The sequence below is a fragment of the Pogona vitticeps genome, chromosome 11 (genome assembly GCF_051106095.1).
Source record: "Pogona vitticeps strain Pit_001003342236 chromosome 11, PviZW2.1, whole genome shotgun sequence".
Taxonomy (NCBI): domain Eukaryota; kingdom Metazoa; phylum Chordata; class Lepidosauria; order Squamata; family Agamidae; genus Pogona; species Pogona vitticeps.
The window spans coordinates 6,998,782-7,018,360 of NC_135793.1; the positions used below are offsets into that span (position 1 = coordinate 6,998,782).

At 43.9% G+C, this 19,579-nt stretch overlaps 1 protein-coding gene across 1 annotated transcript in view; it reads right to left on the minus strand.

Moving 5' to 3' along the window:
* POF1B (POF1B actin binding protein) overlaps positions 1-19,579 on the minus strand; it is a 40,923-nt gene that overhangs the window by 5,534 nt on the left and 15,810 nt on the right. Inside the window, exons 2-14 of the mRNA XM_020778150.3 lie at positions 16,190-16,270; positions 15,781-15,867; positions 14,083-14,277; positions 10,922-11,052; positions 9,612-9,639; positions 8,363-8,437; positions 7,977-8,069; positions 7,127-7,240; positions 6,070-6,222; positions 5,137-5,247; positions 4,244-4,372; positions 3,096-3,172; positions 966-1,080 (exon numbers count right to left, since the gene is read on the minus strand). Of these exons, the coding sequence (XP_020633809.3) occupies positions 966-1,080; positions 3,096-3,172; positions 4,244-4,372; positions 5,137-5,247; positions 6,070-6,222; positions 7,127-7,240; positions 7,977-8,069; positions 8,363-8,437; positions 9,612-9,639; positions 10,922-11,052; positions 14,083-14,277; positions 15,781-15,867; positions 16,190-16,270 (1,389 nt within the window). The remainder of the gene's footprint in view (positions 1-965; positions 1,081-3,095; positions 3,173-4,243; positions 4,373-5,136; positions 5,248-6,069; positions 6,223-7,126; positions 7,241-7,976; positions 8,070-8,362; positions 8,438-9,611; positions 9,640-10,921; positions 11,053-14,082; positions 14,278-15,780; positions 15,868-16,189; positions 16,271-19,579) is intronic.

The window sequence follows — 19,579 nt, forward strand, 5'->3', positions numbered from 1 at the left end:
CCTCCAGTGTTGGAGCCCTGTCCACCTCCTGAGGTTCCATTGTCGTACTGCTCTAACAGTTAGGAAGTTTTTCCTGATATTCAACCGAAATATAGGTTTAATTGCTTTTTAATATGATATTTATATGGCATTTTAAAACTGTTTATAGTTTTGTCTATTGTGAGCTGCCTTTGGTCCTCTATGGGGACAAAGGTGGCATATACTAATTAACTAATTTAACTAACCAGAAAATTTAAGCTGTGTTCTGCAAGGGGTTTTTAAAAGGTTTGTTCAGTTTGTATTTCAGTTGAGCTTACCAACCTCACATTTCCAAAACTCAAACATAGTTGTCTAAAATCTGCACTTCCCAAGTTTGCAGTGCAGTTCAGAAAGAATGTAGAAAATGCACATGCTGTGGGCATGGGGGGAATGCATAAATAAGGGATGTACCGTGCTGGAAAATTGCTTGGAAAATGTTAATGTTTTGTTCAAAAGCAAAAGCTATTTATTTAAAAATGGGTTTTAAAAATAGATTTTAAAAAAACCTTCTGTGAAAAAGAAATGGATTTCATTTTTTGGAGATGTGAAAAAGTAAATTTACAATACAATGAAAAATCAGAACACACCCAATCCTGGAAAATGAGGAATTGACTGTAGAATTTTCAAGTGAAGAATATTCATACTAGCTATTGTGGATTCTTTCTCAACTGCAGTGTAAACTTTGGAAATGTAGATTTTCGGCGTGGCACGGACAAAAATTAAAATTGTAATTCAATCTGTGCTATTCAGCCACCCAGGAGCAGTGTCTCTTATAAACCTGTGGGAAATACTCCACAAGCCCCCTATGAATAGATTTCCCTTCCCCATAAGCAGCTCCATGGGGCTGTTGGTTCAGCAGCTCGTAGCGCCTGAACCAACAGCCGGCATACGGTCCCATCCTTCTCAAGAGACTCCACAAAACAACAATCACCTATAAGCGACTTTACCTGTTTCCAAATTTCCCCCGTTTTTTCAATCACGATGGTCTGCGACTCCTTTACAGGCGATGTCACTTTGTAGTCGTCAGACAAAAGGCCGAGGATGGGGTACTGATTCCTGTACCTGTTATTAGGAAAGCCTCAGTCAGCATGGCCGTTGAAATCCTGTATGCAAGGCTACAAGTATTCTAAGAATTCCATACTTCAATGGGGTGGAAAGAGAGAGGAGGAATGTTCTTCCTGGCTCTTTATCCATTGCAGATAAAAGACAGCTAAACCAGTAGTTCCCAACTGGCCCTGGGATGCCAACGAACCCGGCCAGGGGCAATGCGGAATCCTCTCCTCCCTCTCCCTTTTCTTGGCCAGCGGGTCTCCTTGCCTGCCAGCTGGGATGGTGCCGGATGCCCTGCCTGTGCTCAGGCGCAGACCCGGGGGGGGGGGGCAAACCATGCTCCTGTCCTCGGATGCCCGCTTACACAGGAGAAGAAGAAGAAGAGGGAGAGGCGGGTGAGGGCACCCTTTCTTGCTCCAGGAAGGTTCTGGGACAGAGTCAAGGGAGCCATGACTCGAAAAAGTTGGGGAGCCACAGAGCTAAATGGTGGTAAAATTCTAGGGACCTTACAAGGAAAAGCATTTATATGATCCGGGCATTTCATGGCTAAATCTAGCTATGATACAGAGATATGACTTTAGGCACAGCAGAAAGGCAGGAAAGGGAATCACTTTGCTTTACGAGTACAGTAGTTCTTAATCAGTTGAAAGGGAGCCAGTCAAAGCAATGGTAAAACTACAAGGGGGGGGGTGGCCCTCCTCACCCAAAGCCCGGCTGGACTCATGCTGGAAGGGCAGGAGAAAAAGCAGTGTTTGTCCTCCTCCTCTGGACTTTTCTTTGAGATATGAACCATTTCCCACCTGTTGCAACCAACGGGACAGAAATCCTGTACATCAGATGCTCCGGGGCCCTTTGGCTTCTCGCTATACCAGGACTGTGCGAGTGATCGGAGGATGAGAAAGGATCCCGTCTGATCACCCTGGAAAGGGTTGCTTTGCCAGGAGCGATCGCTTTAAGAGTGGCCCTCTTGTCCACTGGAGAGTCACTCTGGCCTGGCGCCAAAGAAGAGGAGCTCACTTGAACAGACATCAGGGTCAGGCTGGAGTGTTACTGCTTGCATGTTGTGTGATTGCCAGGAAAAAGCTCACACCGGTCTGTGTCACAAGGGGTCCAAAATAGGAACTATCATCACAGGGCAGTGGGGCGCCCACTTTGGCAACCCCTGCTGTAGTTCCTGAAGCTACCTCTAGAATCCTGAACATCACAGCTCACACCTATTGGCGAATTATGCCACTCCTGGTCTTTGTTTATAGCAGCCGAAGGGTCCTGCTCTTCTATTTCAATTTTATTTTGTGCAAGGCAGTTGCTAATTTTGACTTCGTTAGAGAGGTTCCATAATCATACACACCGGGAGGGCGTATTCTGCCTCTAGAAATGCCACCCCCCTTTCCTCCTTTGACAAGGTTTAACTGTAAGCTACTTGGAGGGTAAGGACCTTTTGAGTTCTGTAGAGTGGCATGCACACAACTGCATCAAAAAAATTCAAAAAGGGACACTGCAATTACAGTATGACTGCGGTATCTACAGGGGATCGACCCCAGCACGGATGCTGGAAAGCGTAGGTACAGTCGTGCCTTCGGGAACTGATTTTTCGCATTACGACGATCAGCGAACAGCTGATCGTCAGGTTCCCAAATGGCCGCCGGCTGAAGAAAATGGCCCCCGCTGTTTTCTAGGACGGATTCCTCACTAGACAGGCACCGAAAATGGCCGCCGTATGGAGGATCTTCGCTGGACTGTGAGTTTTTAGCCCACTGGAACACATTAACCGGGTTTTAATGCCTTTCTATGGGTTTTTTATTTTCGCTCTACAGCGATTTCGCTGGAATGAATTAACATCGTTAAGTGAGGCACCACTGTATAGAAATCCTAGATATAACATAGTCTCTGGTTCCTTCTGGTGACCAGTTCTTGTAATACACCTTGGAAAGACACTAATTTTTTTTTTAATTTAGTATTTTCAGGCAGTGGATAAGTATAACCGCAGGCACCAATCCTGTCGATATGGCCATTCTACGGTACATTACCTTTTGGTTATGATGGTCTTGGTTAGTCCTTGAGACGGACTGATGGCTAGCTTTTCTTGCTTCAACCTGAAGAGTTCCTGAAGGAGATTTACAGAAAAAGGAAGAAAAACTGTAAAATGTATGTTTTTTTTAAATTCCTCAACAAGTTATACTATAGTCAACCACAAGATCTTCCCAGTTCTGCAAAACACAGAGCTGCTGAAATGAAGAGCCTTTTTGCATCAGGGTTCTGACCAAGAAGCAAAAAGTGGTCCTTCCGTCCCGTTTATTTTAGTGAAAGGTAAAAGTTATCAGCGACATATTTAGGGACCCCCCCAAAAAACATATCCTAAGAGACAGTTCTTACTTCAAAGTAAATATGCGTTGGCTGTTTTCATGCCGCCTTGTTTTCAAAGGTACTTTAACACCTGCTGAAATAACCGGGATTTGAGTGCCTTATCTGGATCGAGGTTGTGGTTATTTTTGTGTAGGGGAAAAGGGGAGTTCAATGAATTAACCCATGCTGCTAAAGATGCTGGATGCTGCCCATAAACGTTCGGCTCAATAATGTAGCAAAAAAATTATACACCATTTTAGGATCCCAGAGAGAGACGCTACCAATGCATGTTGAAAATGTTAACCCGGTATTTTTTAATGAATTTTAGTTAATTAGATCAGTAATGAGCACACATGGTTGGGCTTTTTTTGGATATGAACAGGAACAAATAAAGGACTGAAAATCCATGAAGGAGGTTATTCCGCCTCCAAGGACTGGATAGCTCAGTGCCTTAGGTCTCTGGTTGCAGAGCCAGAGGTTGGGAGTTCAATCCCCCCCCCCCCAACTTCTTCTTGATAGCGGTTGGACTCAGTGATCCATAGGACCCCTTCCAGCTCCACAGTTCTAAGATGATGGTGATGATGTGGAACAAGCTTTACTGAATTCTGACAGGGCATGCAGAAGAACGCCCTATAAAAGGGGCAGAGGCAATCCAAACCCTTGGACTGCCTCGTGAAACCTTTCATTCATCTCCCCACCTTCAGAAGTTAAAGGCAGGGACTTGGTGTAGCTTGTGGAGGGAAAAGCAGAGGACCTCGGTGGGGAGGGGGCAGTGGGGCACAACGATCATCAGGCATCTCTCCCACCACGGCCTCTAAGCAGCTCTACTTACATCTTCTTGCTGCTTAATGTAAGATTCTTTCTCCTCCAGCCTTAAAGTCAACTCTTGCAGTTTCATCTGGAGGTCAATGTCCGTCCCTTGCTGCCTCGAAAAATCCTTCTGGAACTCGCACAACTGGGACTGAAAAAAAACAAGCAACAACCTCAAACTCAACACACACTAATGGCTATTAACTTGTGTTTTGCACACACATCCATATTCACAGGATCTGGGAAGACTCAATCACAGATCTCCTGAAGCTCTATTACAGTGGTGCCTTGCTTAACGAGGAAAGCGCTTGACGATTAGGTTTTTGTGATTGCAAAAGCAATCGCAAAACGATGTTCTAAATGGGCTTTTTTTGCTTCCCGACGATCGGTTCCCTGCTTTGGGAACCGATTTTTGCATTACGATGATCTAAAAACAGCTGATCGTCAGGTTTCAAAATGGCCGTCGCGTGTACGAAATGGCCCCCTGCTGTTTTCTAGGATGGATTCCTCGCTTTACAGGCAGCGAAAATGGCCGCCCCTATGGAGGATCTTTGCTGGACGGTGAGTTTTCAGCCCATTGGAACGCATTGAAGGGTTTTCAATGTGTTTCAATCGGGTTTTTTTATTTCGCTTAACGAGGATTTCGTTCTACAGCAATTTCGCTGGAACGGATTATCCTCGTTAAGCGACGCACCACTGTATTCCCTTTGGTCCATAATTAGAGAAGGGCAGGAACCGCCGGTTCACCAGTTTGTGCTGGTTCGCCCATCCTTCGGACAGGTAGGTGTTCGGCCAAAACTCGGTTCATCGAAAGGACAACTGGCACAAACCACCAAACAAAGTTCTTTATGGACTCCCCCACCCCCCAGACTCATTCTACAACACCTGGGCAAATGTAGAACAATAATGACATACCCTCAAGCTGCGTATTTCTCGGTCTTTATCCTCTCTGAGTTGATTGATCATCTCCACGTAGCGGCTGGAGAGTTCATCAGTGGTGGTCTGCCCCAGAGGATTAGAGGAAGCCTGTGCCGGAAGAAATATTTGTTATTTTGGATTTAATCTTAGGAACTGAAAGCCATACTAATGGCCACCGCGATTTTCAACAAAATGGATATCACCTATTTTTAGAACCAACATAGGAAATGCTTTATATTGATTCATCTAGTCCACTATGCCTCTTAATACCAGTTAATGGGAAACACCATTAGAATGTTCCCTTGAACTCATTTTCTGGCCATGGACTTCCCTTTCAGCCACCTTGCTGGCTATTATATAAACAGAACACAGGCCTAGACCAATCTTCCAAATGAGGACCCCAGGAAGGCTTCAAAACTCTTTTAGTAGTTGGACCCTACTGGCTCCCCAGGAAATGAAAGCCAGGCCTGAGCCCAAATGACCCCTCAGTCGTGCACTGTCAAGTCAGTTCTAACTTATGTCAACCCTTTTTGGGGATTTCTAGGTAGAGAATACTCAAAAGTGCTTTACCCTTCCTTTCCTCTAGGGGCAACCTTGGGACTGTGCAGCTGGCCCAAGGCCACCCAGGCTGGCTCTTCTCCCAGGAGGCACAATGGGGAATTGAACTCCCAACCTCTGGCTCCATAGTCAGGTATTTAACTCACTGAACTATCCAGCCAGCTGATGGCCCCTTAAGAAACTATAAAAATCCCCCAGAACTCCTCCCTGCTGCTGGGAGCCATGTTTAAATCTGAAGGGCCTGTGGAGTGGAAGGCTCGTGGCCACACATGAAGCCAGCATGGGACAGGGAGGAAGCAGTTCCTCACCACCCCCACCTTTTCCCAAGAAGCCACCTGGCCACCTCTGACCCAGCAACTAATGCACATTTACCTGGAGTTTCAGGTTCTGGATTTCTTGCTCCAGGGCCCGTTTGCTGTATTCTAGGTCCTTCAGCCGAAACTCACGCTCTCCGTCATTGTGTCGGAGAGAAAGAAGCTGCTCCTCCAAAGAGCGGCATTTCAGGGTATACTCCCGGAGGGCTTGCTGCAAACACAGAGAAGAAACAGGCAAGCTTAAGCAACCTAATTATGGATGGATGGATGATAGGGATCTGTATCCACTGATTCACTTATCCACAGTCTGAAAATATTAAAAGAAAAATCCTAGAAATATATATTTCTAAAGATGAAGTTACCAGAACTAGCCACTAGAGGGAGCCATCCTACATATAGTGTTTGCTATAATCCACATTTTTCTGAATCCGCCAGGTGGGGTTTGAAACCGATTCTCCACAAATATGGGGGTCCTATTGTATGTATAACATTTATAGCCTGCCCCATTATCACAAGATCTCAGAGCAGGGTTACAGAGCTGTATAAAACTATTTAAAAACATAAAATCTTTCAAAACAATTTAAAATTAACAAAATACATACAAGCAAAACGGTAAAGCATTTAACCGGTGTATTAACACCCGCACAGGCTAAGATCCTCAACCAAAGACACTAATAAAGTGTTTTAACTTGATGCCAATGTTGGTGTTGGCTGGGTCTCCAGGGGGAGAGCATTCCAGTCAGGGTGAAAGTCATCCACCTCTCCTTTGGGGGAAGACTCAGACATGCAATTTTCACTCGTTTTTATCTGAAACAATACAGTTCCAGGAAAATTTGATTCTGCTTTTGTGAAATCTGCCAACTCACCCTAGAGAACGGCAAGAACTGTCACCTTTTATGGGAAACGTTGACATCTTTGCCCATAAATATGGGAGCAGCAGCGCCATCTTTCGATCCCATATAATTATAATCCCACACAGTAACCTAATTCAAACAACGTGACATTCTGACCATGTAGCCAACATAAAAACTAACTTTTTAAGTCTGTGCGCACAGAAACTACTTTTAATGTAGACCACTTAATTGGGGGCCACCGTTTCGCTCAGAAAGCTTTACCTGCTGTTGGCGATTATTCTCTCGCACTGATGCCAAAAGCGTTTCATATTCTTTTACTTGAGATTGTTTGAAAGCTAGATCTTTCTCAAGCAACATCTTGTCTGTTTCCAGTTTCTGTAAAATCAAAACACCTGTTATTTCAAAACAGTCTAGTGTAGAACGTTATCTACTTGGCTGAGAGCTTTTGATGGCTCTTGTGTTTTAAGGTGTGGTTACACTATGAAAATAAATCAAGATGGATCAGGATTGTTGAAGTCAGTTTAAAAATCACGTGATAGTCACGCAGTTTGGGGGCCATGATGTGTGTCCTCTTGGGGAAAATTAATCCATTTTCCAGCTGTGTTGTATATCCATTGAGGGAGCTACGTGGGCTTTTAAGACCACTGGGTTTGAGGCTCTCTGCTGCACCTGCTCTCCCTTGCGCTGACTGCCTCTCACACCCATTAGCTGCTGCTTGCAATCTGGCATAGCGCTAGTTCAGTATGAGAGACAGGGAAAAAATTAGAACAGATTAGACTACAAGGTTTCTCTGCAGTCCAATACAGAGGGAGAGGTGGGCTTCAAGAGCCCCTGGGAGATTGAACTGATTTGGTTCATAAACACTGCTTAGCTTCAGCTTCTGGAGGCTACAGAGGCAACCATGTTTACATGAGGAGGTCTTCAGTTGGCCCTCTAAGACCCCATCCCCTAGAAAAAGAAACCCAGAACTGCTTGTGTACTTTTTTAAAAAGGGAGGGGAAAATTTTTAGGTCCCACACAGCCTATGGAGCAGCTGAGGCACCTGCATCTGTCCACCTGTACCCTAGACAAATCCATTTGGGCACATCTTCAGCAACATGGCTATACTCACCCCTAAATCATCTTGAAGATGAATCAGCTCCTCTCTAAGACTGCTGAACGTAGCAAGCACCAGCTTCAGGGACTTATTGGCCGTAACTCTCATCTAAGGAAAAAAGGAAAGGTGGAAATAGAATTATTTCCAGGATAGTTTTACAGATGGAAGGCACCGAATCAACAACAGACAGGGAAAAAAAACACCTCTCAGGATATATTGCTCTTTATGCTGGTAACACAGACAAACGCACAAACGAATGAGAAGTTTCTTTCCAGCATTCAATTTCTAACTGGAACGCCTTCTTCTGTTTTGACACGCATTTATTTGACACATACATTAGAAACTGAACCATAAAAGAACATAAAAGAAGGGTAGGAAAACGGCATTTTCAACAGACGTACCTCCAGCAGGTAACGGATTTGTTGCTTTGTTGATTCCGAAAGTCCTTTAGGAATCAAACTCTCAATATCTTCTGCCTATTATATTCAAAGGAAACAGGAAAGAGAACAAATTATCAGACCTTGGCATGACGTTTAGGAGTTGTCTTGTCAGTTCATACTATTTTGGCTAGGGTATCCTGGTATCCTTTTGGCAAACTATAAGCAACTTGTTAACAACACAGTGGTCTTTTTAAAATTTGGCCACCACCAAACCTCTTGTGTGTTCCAAAGAGTACATGACAGTAAAACATCATCACCATCATCTTAAGAACTGCAGAGCTGGGAGGGACCCTATGGATCACAGAGTCCAGCCTCTGTCAAAGAGGCCCAGTGGGGAATCGAACTCCCAACATTTGGCTCTGCAGGCAGACATCTAAACCACTGAGCTATCCGGCAGTGGGGATAGAGATGCTGGCCACACTCAACATCTCCATCTGTGTCTGCTGTTTCGTTCTCAGCCCCTGCTGCTTCTGTTTGCAATCAATTGCACATAAGTAGAATAACACACACCGAGATAGTCTGTTTCATCAGCCAGACAATGGCAGCACTGCACAAACCTCACTCCCCGCCTTTCTTCTGCCTTCCTTCCAGAAAGGAAGGAGACACTTTGGGGCCATTTCTGCAGCTGCTATTTAGCACTGAATGATGCTCTGGCACTCACACCAAAAAGAGCTGCCACTGCTGCTGAATCTGGGTTCCAACCAGTGGTAGTGGAACCAGGGCTCTGAAGGATCAAAATGCTAGGATTTTTGAGCAGCAAGGACTATGATATCATCTGTCACCACTCAAACTTCCCTCCAAACTTGTTGCAATCATCCCAGTAGTTGGGAGAGAAATGGATTTTCTTAGGAATGGTATATTGTTACAAACCACCCCTACCGTAATGCAAAGGATTTGAGGGTGGTTTGGTCTTGAATGAGCAGTTAAAAGATGTTAACTTTACAAATGACCTGCTCATCATTTATTCTGAACGATCCAGTTTCTTCCACATTTAGACTCTCTCTTTGGGGTGGGGCGGCGGTGGGAGGCTAACTATATGGACTGTCAGGATAAAGACCTGCAGCTCCAATGTTTGTTATTTTAATTTGGGTTAAGGCAGCTAACAGTGGTTAAGCTCTATGTATACCCAAGGCTATCATATTCGCTGTTTCCTGTATTACAGGAACAGAGACTACTATAAAGAGAGACTGGAAATATTTCAACTTCTTACTTGATCAAGAAGCTCAATTTCATAACTCCTGGAAGAAAAACAGATAAAACAACATCAGCACAGAACATTTCCAAATTCACCAAATAATCATTAACCCTGTATTATTTGTAGAAATTTGGGGGCAGTCGCTTTTGAGCAATACAGTGGTACCTCGCTAGATGACGACCTCGTAAAATGACGAATCCGCATGACAATGAGGTTTTGCGATTGCTATAGCAATTCGCAAAACAGTCATTCCAATGGGCAATTTTTGCTGGATGATTGGGTCCGTGCTTCGCAAACAGTTTCTCTCAAGACGACGATTTTTACACTGAGCGGCACTTCGGAAAACGGGTGTTTTCCAGACCCGTGCTTCGCAGAACAGCCATTTTAACAGCTGATTGGCGCTCGCAAAATGGCTTCCCTATGGGCGATCTTCACAGGACGATGATGTATTTTCCCCATTGGAATGCATTAAATGGGTTTCAATGCATTCCAATGGGGAAACGGTTTTTGCATGACGATTTGGCTAAACAGTGATTTCTATGGAATGGATTATCGTCATGCGGGGCACCACTGTATAGGCATTTCTGAGCTGTTAATAAAAAACATCTCTATTTTTCCAGTATAAAACAGTTACAGCAATGTTTTGTAGATCTGGGATAGGGACCCACTGGTCCTCGAGTCTGTCCTACAATGTCCATCATCCCCACCTAGCTTGACCAGTGGAAAGTGCCTTTCAAAACATCTGGAAGGTAAAAGGTTCTTAAAGCATGTATCTGCAAACAGTGATGCACATATTACCCATAATATAAAACACTCAAACTCTCATTAATTGTGATTATCGTGTTGACTTTGGAACTAAATATTTATCTGTAATTAATTCCCTTTTTTAATAACTATCGGAAGTCACTGTAGTCTAATCAGTCTCAAGTAACTAAACTAAGTTGTTCTCAAGGAATAATAAAAATAGTTTTATTAAATGTAACTACAACAGGAATTAAATGCTTTGTGAGTCCTTGAAACTACAGCTAATTACTTTTTCGAAGTACTGCCATACAATCTGGGGGGAAAGTTCACAGTACACCCCAGTCATTATAATCTGGGACTGCAAAACGGTGGAAATCATTTCTGAAAGTAGAGTTCTGAGCCTCTCACTTCCTGAAGTCACTCCGACAGAACACCGCTTTTTGACAAAGAGACCGACAAGTGATTAAACTTCCACACGTGGCCTGCAGCTTCAGCTACTGTGGCCATGACCTCCTCCTAGAAAACTCTCCAAGGTGTCCCCAAGATGATGAGAGGACCTCTGCAAAGGGGGCGTTCGTTACCTTCCGCCAAGCTTTCCCACATGCTGGAGTAAACAGTTGTGTAGCTCCTCACTCTTGTGGTGCAGCTCGGCAAGGAGCTCCCCAAAGAACCGGGAGTCAAACTGGTCATTTGTCTCCTGAACACACTTCACCTAACGGGAGACAATTCAGGACATTAATCAGAGATCATAAAGAACCTTTAACGATCAGCCGGTGGTTGCTGATCCCATAGAACCCTCGAATAATGGGCTCCCTGAAGGCATTCACTTGGCAGCTACCATATTTTTCCATGTATAAGACTATCCTTTTGTCTAAAATCTTTAGGCTAAAAATTGAGGGTCATCTTATACATGGAAGTAAGCTGAGGATAGAGAAAAACCAAGTGGAGGGGAAAGCAGGGTTCGAAGTGATCCTGCAGGGCTTTGATCCCTGCTTTCCCCTCCACTTGCTAAGCCCCACTTAGATTTCTTAATTTTGGGTTAAAAATTGGGGGGTCTTATACACGGAAAAATACGGTACGTTACAGCTGTCTCCCCACTGGTGAAGACCACTTTGTTGCCCAAGGAATTATAGCAGACGTTTTGGTGCTTTTCGGCCTTTGCTCTCGTTTATCTTGGGGTTGGTTTTATTTTGGTTTGAGATGCTGCAGCGTTTGAGTCTTCGTAGCTGTTTCTCTCTCGGTGTTATGATGTGTCGTCTCTATAGTTACCATTTGATGTTTACATTTCATATCCCTTTATGGATTGTACACACAGATTGTCAAATAAATAACTGTACAAAGTAATTAAAAAAGGACCCCTGGGCAAATTTGCGACAAGGAGGCAGGGCAGCAGGAAGACAAAAACGGAACGACAAAGCGAAAACCCCAAACCAGGAGGCGGCGAGCCCTCCAACACTGGAGACGTGTAAGAGAAAAACGAGGGCCTGTCCAGCCACAGACGTTGGAGCGGTCAGGTCTGGAAAATTTAAATCGCCATTACGCCAGACCACAGTAGACCATTCGTCTAGATGGGCGGGGTATAAATCTAATAAAATAAATAAAATATTCCTTATTTCATTTTGAGGAGCAGAGATCACGTGTGGCGTGTGGGGAGAAAGCAAAGTACAACTATCAAGATGAAAACCTAGAGGCTCCTTCAAGGAGCCTGATGAATTAAAACTATCCAGTTTCTAAAGTCTGATGACAACAGAAAGAGTCACCTTTAACAGAGTGCCTTTCTTCTCCCCTCTACCAAACAATCCTTCTGTCCTGCTCAAAAAGCAGAACATTTTTTAATTCTGGCTTTTCCCACGGTGTACATTTGACCTCGTGGAAGACTGAAATGGCTGGATCTGAGAATTCTGCATGTCACCCACATCGTTAGAACCCAGGCTTTATCCTTCTCCCAAACGCTCCACCTTAGTAGATTTAATTTCATAATCTGCAACTAACAGCCGACGCTATTTGCTAAGGCTTTTGCAAAACGGCCTGCCTTTTTGCCAGGAGCAAAGCAAACTCGCCTTTCAATTTAATTCCTGATAGCATCTGGGTAGAAACTGGGAGCGGGAGCGTTCCTGAGCTAGCAGGCTGCAAGACATTTGTCGGCAACTTCAGCAAAATGGCTCCAAAACTTAAATCTGGGTTTTATCCTTTAGGCTAGCCTAGCAAACTCATTCTCCCCCTGTGGATCGTAAGCCGCCAAAACGGTACCGTCCACACACCAGTGGAAAGGTGCGGATCAACAGGCACAGGGAAATCCCCAAGGTTTGCAAAAGGAACCCCACAAAGAAAAAACAACAACAACAACCAAGCAAACAAACAAAAACAAACTTTGGTGGGAGAACAACAGAAATCCCCAAGACCTGGGTGAGCAATGAGCATCTTTAGTGACCATGGGATAGTGACTGCCAATTGTTGTAGGGAGGAGGAGACAGATGAAATAAGGGTCAAATCCATGACCCAGTACACAACTGCTCACAACATTCCTATGACTGACAGCTGGGTGTGTGCTTTGAGGGGGCAAAATGGAAAATTGTGGGAGAAGGGAAGAAAGGGATGTTCTGGAAGAGTGTGCAGCCAACGGGCTGAGAGGGAACCACAAGGAGAGATAATACCGTATTTTTCTGTGTATAAGACTATAAGACTATACTTTTGTCCAAAGTCTTTAGACTAAAAATTGAGGGTCATCTTATACACGGAAGTGAGCTGAGGAGAGAACAAAAACAAGTGGGGGGAATGCAGCTTTGTTGCATTTCCCCCTGCACTTGCTAAGCCCCACTTAGATTTCTTAATTTTGGATTAGAAAAGTGGGGGGGGGGGGGGTGTCTTATACATGGGGGTGTCTTATACACGGAAAAATACGGTAATAAGAAATATTAAATGGTACACCCATAACTGGGGCTTCGAGTGGTCCGCTATACACTAGGTGACCAGACCACCTCAAGGCTAGCCCCGCAAGGCCATGGATTCTGAGGAAGGGTCCGTGACTACTTTACTCTTCACCCAAACGGTCTGCCACAACCACTCTCCGTGGAGCAGCTCAGATGACTCTAGTTGCTGCTTGCCGTTCTAATTCCCTTGTAAAGCTTCTTAGGCCCCCAAGGCAGCCTTGCTCTGAAGGAAGATTCAACATGGTGGACGCCAATAACAACGCCCGGCGATAGGCCAGGTTGTTTTTCCCCTGCTGTTGCGACCACCTGCCATCATCACGATAAATGGCATGGAGAGGGGGAAACGGGAATCAAAACAAAGTGTGCCACTTCTATACTGCCCCCATAGCACTTCAAGAACTCTCTGGGCAATCGATAGTTTAATTATGAAGGCAACCCATTGCTCCCACACAAGCGAGCTGGGTACTCAATCTACTGACCTCAGAAGGATGGAAGGCTGAGTGAACCTCAAGCCAGCTATCTGGGACTAAACTTGGGTTGTGAGAAGAGTTTTGGCTGAAGTACTGCAGTTTAGCCACTGTTTCACAAGGCTCTCTGCCATGCTAATTTTCTCTGTATCATTCTGATTCTAGTATATATCCTGCTGAAGGTGCCACAAGGTGTTGGCTAGGATTCCTGGGAGTTGTAGTTCAAGAACACCACTCTTCTAGACTATTCCTTGGGCCCTGAGAACACCTGGACGTTCACGATGAAAAAAATAAAAACCCTTGTGGAAACTTAAATATAGATTTGATGCAGGGGGTTATACTTACTGGCTCACATGGCTGAATGGTGACTTTTTTCACAATCCCCCTTCCAGCATCATTGACAGAGATTGGGCCTATGTCGTAGCCATTGCCTGTCTGGGTGTGCTGGCATTGCTGCTGGACCACCTGAACATGTTCCACGGGTTGGGGTGGGCTGACATTACATTGGTCATGCTGGAGGGCATACCGGTACTGCTTCTCCTGAAAGGAAACATAAGGAAACACCCTTGCACTGTGTTCAAATCCTTCCCAGTGCTTTGGTTGTCTATGGATCTGAACAGCGCCCACACCATTGAGCGAGATCTCAAAGCCACATTATCATAAAACTATACAGCCCAGCTTTCCCTATGTGTGTTTCGCAAGGAGAATCCTCATCACGCTCTGTAGACATTACAGTAATAACTAAAGATTTCAACTGTGAAGTACGTTGAAATACGAACAAAGCAGAAATGGGACAGATTTCTTTCTTGAGCACAACTAGCCATGGGCTTGGGGTTTTTTTGGAATTTACAGATTATAACTTCCAGAGGTTTGCAGACATTTAAGAGTTTTAATCAAGACATCAAACCTTTTCAAATACAGTGGTGCCTCGCATAACGAGTGCACCGTTTAACGAAGAATCCGCATACTGATGCGGATTTCCCCATCGCTAATGCGAGGGCATCCTCGCATTGCGATGGGGGAATAGCTGTTCGGCGGTTCCAAAATGGCCGCCGGACACCCAAAATGGCTGCCGGAACACTAAAAATGGCCGCCGGGACACCCAAAATGGCCGCTGGAACACTAAAAATGGCTGCCGGGACACCCAAAATGGCCACCGGAACACTAAAAATGGCCGCCAGGACACCCAAAATGGCCGCCGCAACATGGGAAAACATCGGAGACCGGTGAGTTTTGGGCCCATTTGCGTTCCAGTGGGTTTCCCCGTCCCACTTAACGATGTTTCCCCATAGCGAAGGTTAATCCAGAACGGATTAACCTCGCTATGCGGGGCACCACTGTACATGTAGCTAATGAATTCAAACTCCCAGCAGCCATTTTCATCTTGTGGAAAAAACAGGGGAAATGGGTGGGCAGGACTAAACCTCCATGGAAGCTGCAGTGAATTATAGGCCTGTTTTTTTTAAAGAGGATACTTATGCAGTGCTTAATGGGCAGAGACTACCAGACCTATAATCCTTTGCAGCTCCCATGGAGCGTAGCTCCAACCACCCATTTCCTCTGTCTGAAGAAGACTGGCACAGTCTGAATTCACAAGCTTAAGTACTTGAAAACACAGGAGTTTGATTTCTTGATTAAAGCTCCAGTGCAATCTCCTGAAAGGGAAAAAGATGATGAAAAGGGCTGTCCCTGGAATGTTATACCTCTTGGGAACAAATGTAAAGCAATATCACCCACTGAGTTTTTAAAAAGAAGGATCCCATTCATCTGAGTTCCTTAAGAGGACAACACTAAGCTTTTGTATTGGTGACCAAATAGTCTGCCTTTTGCCGCAGCTCAAATGAGACATTTGCTTCTTTGTGCTTAGAGGTGAATACACTGGTGGGAGGGGACAGAAACATTTAGGGATTCCAAAAATCTGATCTTAGCAGGATTCTTAGCAGCTCCACAAGGTTCAACCCAACATCAGAGAAAATTAGGTTATATAAAAAACCTACTTTTTCATTATAAAATAAAAAGAGAGAAGGGAAAAAAAACTCTTACCTGATCAGGATTTAGCAATTCATATTTTCTGATTGTTTTCTCATAAATCACATTATTTCCTCCTTTAAGAAGTGGAGACAATGGCTCCTGCAAGCACAAACACAGTAGTTATATGTTTTCTATCAAGGCAACAGTATAATTCAAATGGATACAAATTTAATTGCAAACACTATACATAGCATGGCCTCTGTCCCCCTCTGATGTTTATTTTTTGTAACTTCAACTTTAGAAATATATATTTCTAGGATTTTTTAAAAAATATTTTCAGGCTGTGGATAAGAAAATCGGAGGATCCTATCCTGTCCTACTATACTATTTTTTTCTGCAAAGAATTCTTCCATTTATGCACAATAGATTATTTCTCAAATCAGCTCAAACTGCTTAAGAGGAGAAAGTGCAGTTTTCCTACCTGTTCAGGGTTCTCCAAAATAATCCTGCGGATGCTGCCCTGGGAATATGGAGTCAACTTCAAAGAGGGAGACGAAACTTCCTATAAGAGAACAAATTATTCACCATTATTCATACCTTCATTGCTTACCTAGGGAGATTGATGAAAATCTGTTGACTGGCATTACTAGAATATACGAATCAGATTACCAATGCAAACTAAGCAACCTGTTAGGGCAAGTTGTTGATTGTATGACTTTGAGTAGATGCATTGAGTAATGCAACATTAAAAAGGTTTGTTTTGCCTGTTGTTACATCATGGACTTGATAACAACTGGGTCACATGGAGGGCTCTGACACATGATCTGGTCTAGGGTTATCAACAATAGACTCAGACTTAGACTGTGCTGGACCCCTTTATCTCACTGAGTCTCAACCGAGACACAACAGGCAGTTTAACCAGCAGCAATTCCTTAAGTGTTAAAAGCTGTCTAACAGCTTTTAACATGTTTTTCGGACCTACTGCAGCTTGCAGATTAGCTGGCACTGCTTTGCGATTGGTCACCAGGAGTTCAACACTGACTTAATTTGCATTCTGACTGCACAGACCTAGAATGGGGGGGCGGTGGGGGTTGTGCAGCTGAAACACTAACATCCTTTCTTCTAATGCCATGTGGAGTGTCTGATTTGATCTGCGGCTCCAGGAAGAATCTACCGTACGCCTCTCCATAACTTGAATGCAAATTAAATAGTAGCAGGATTGGGCCCATGACTAAACTGTCATTGAGGAATGACAGAGAAAAAGCCCTATATTTATCATACTATTAAGACTGGAAAGAATAGTTGATATTCAGAAACATAATATGATGCTACTGCCTAAATGAAAGCCGCCTAGAGTGGTCGTTTTGACCAGATAGGCGGGGTATAAATAGAATGAATGAATGAATGAATGAATGAATGAATGAATGAATGAATGAATAAATAAATAAATAAATAAATAAATAAATAAATAGGGCTGATGATGCCATTTGACACAGGAGCTTTTTGGAAATTAAAAATGTCTAATTCTTCCCCTAAAGGTCCTGAGGTTTTCTTGTGATCACTCTTGTCATAGGGAAACCATTGGGGATTATGAAGCAGGAGGGAGAAACTTTTAATTTCTGAAAAATCTGCATGGCTGGTCGCATTATTCCAACTGTGGCAATTTTCAGTACAGTAATTAAAGACTCCCTGTTTCTGTCCTGAGGCTCCCACCAGCTTCCCGCCAGTGAAAGCTATTTCATGGGATCCTTGGGACCTTCAGAGGAGAAATTGGAAAGGGTTAATTTCCAAAAAATGGCCATGGCTCATGATGTCATCAACTCTATGCAACGGAGGTGTGGAAATAGGTTTTCAGTCATTAAAAACCTTTTAAACAGAACCCATTGTTAAAAGCACATGGAGGTCACAGAAGCCACACTACATCCTAAGCTGAACTATTTTTCTTCTTCTTCTTCATCATCATCATCATTATCATGTGATGTCAAGTCAATTCTGACCTATGGCTACCCTATTCAGAGTTTTCCAGGTAGAGAATACACAGAAGTGATTTCCCATTTCCTTCTTCTCAGGCGCCCTAGATCTGTGGAGCTTGCCCAAGGCTACCCAGGCTGGCTTTTCTCCCTGGAGGCCAGTGGGGATTCGAACTCACAACCGCTGTCTTCACAGCCAGAAACCTAAACCGCTGAGTTATCCAGTCAACAACAACAACAATAATAATAACCTCCATCATCTTAGAAATGCAAAGCTGGAAGGGACTCTATGGATCATCACATATTGCACAGCTCCACAGCCACACAGATTGCACTGAGGATTAATAATAATTGTGTATCATGAAGTCAGTATTAACTCATGCTGTTCCTTCCTGGTTTTTTAGATATAAAATATCAGGAATGGCTACCAGTTCCTCCTCCTTGAGGTGTTTATGCAGCTTGCCCAAGGCTGCACAGGGTGGATTTTTTTTCTGCTCAAAAGGCATAAACCAGCTGGATCAGTCCCCAAACTATATTTAATTGCCACAATTTATTCCTCTCATTACCGTACCTTTAGAAAACAAGCATGCTTTGAAAATATGATTTCTGCAGATATATTCTGCGATAAGCAACAGTCCTTTCTCAGAGAACCACCATGGTAAAGCATGCTGACGTATCTCCTGAGGAAAATTAGCACACCTCTTCAGAAGTGCCTTCAGCATTTTTTTCCCCAGCGACTCTTTCCAGATCAACCAGAACACAAACTCAGGGTAGAAAAGGATCTTCGCTTTAATGAAAAGCCAATTATTATAAATTAGAAAACCTCAAAGTGGGTGAGCATTACTGCTGACTTAAACGCGGAATTATGCAGATGTTGATCCCTTTCTTCACCAAAGCATCCTGATTTATGGAACAACTGGTCCTATCTGCCCCCAAACTTTCCTGACCCTTCGGCGCTCAGCTATGATCCTTATTTTTTTTTTCTAGAAGGGAGATGGGTTTCCCCAGCAATAATGCAGTGTTTATGAGCAATCCCTATTGTAATCAACACTATTGTAGTTTGGGGTTACTTGGTTCTTGAATGATCCATTAAACCCCGTTGGCTCTACAAAAGACCTCTTCCTAACAGAGATAAAAACAGTCTCAAGTGGTTTCTTATGCAGATCCCTGACAGTGTGACTACGAGCACCATCATGCTGTGTGGCTTCATTTCAAAAGATGTCATGATGTTACATCTTGGGACACTGAAAAACTGCCCTAGGTTGGAGAGGACGGTGCTAAGCTAGACCAAGGCAACATACGTGATCCTCCCCATTCCTTTGGTAGCATTTTCTAAGAGATCGCTGTGTCAATACTTCTCAGCAGAACAACAGAGTCTTATCAGCAAAATTAATGAGGAAAAACAAAGGGCAGAGGGGAAAGGGGCAAAATATTATGGCCTCTTCAATATTTTGCATTCTTCCTCCCCACTACTTTTCATTTTCCTCTTTAATGTTGCCAACATGCCGAGAAGGGTAAACATTAGCTATATCTCTGGAAAGAGAATCTCCTGGCAACTTTCAATGTAAAGCACTGCCTTTAGCACGAGCTTTTGTGAACCACAACCCACTCTCTCAATATTTGGGCTTCTAGACTACAACAATATAGCTACAGATATATGTGTGGATTGCACTTGTTAGGAAGTCTGTGCATATTGATCATAAACATGTGTCGTCAAGTCAATTTTAACTTCATGCGACAGGGTTTTCCAGGTAGAGAATACTCAGAGGTGCTTTACCCTTCCCTTCCTCTAGGGGGAGCCCTGGGGCTGTTGTGCAGCTGGCCCAAGGCTACCCAGGCTGGCTCTTCTCCCAGGAAGTACTAGTGGGGAATCAAGCTCCCAACCTCTGGCTCCACAGCCA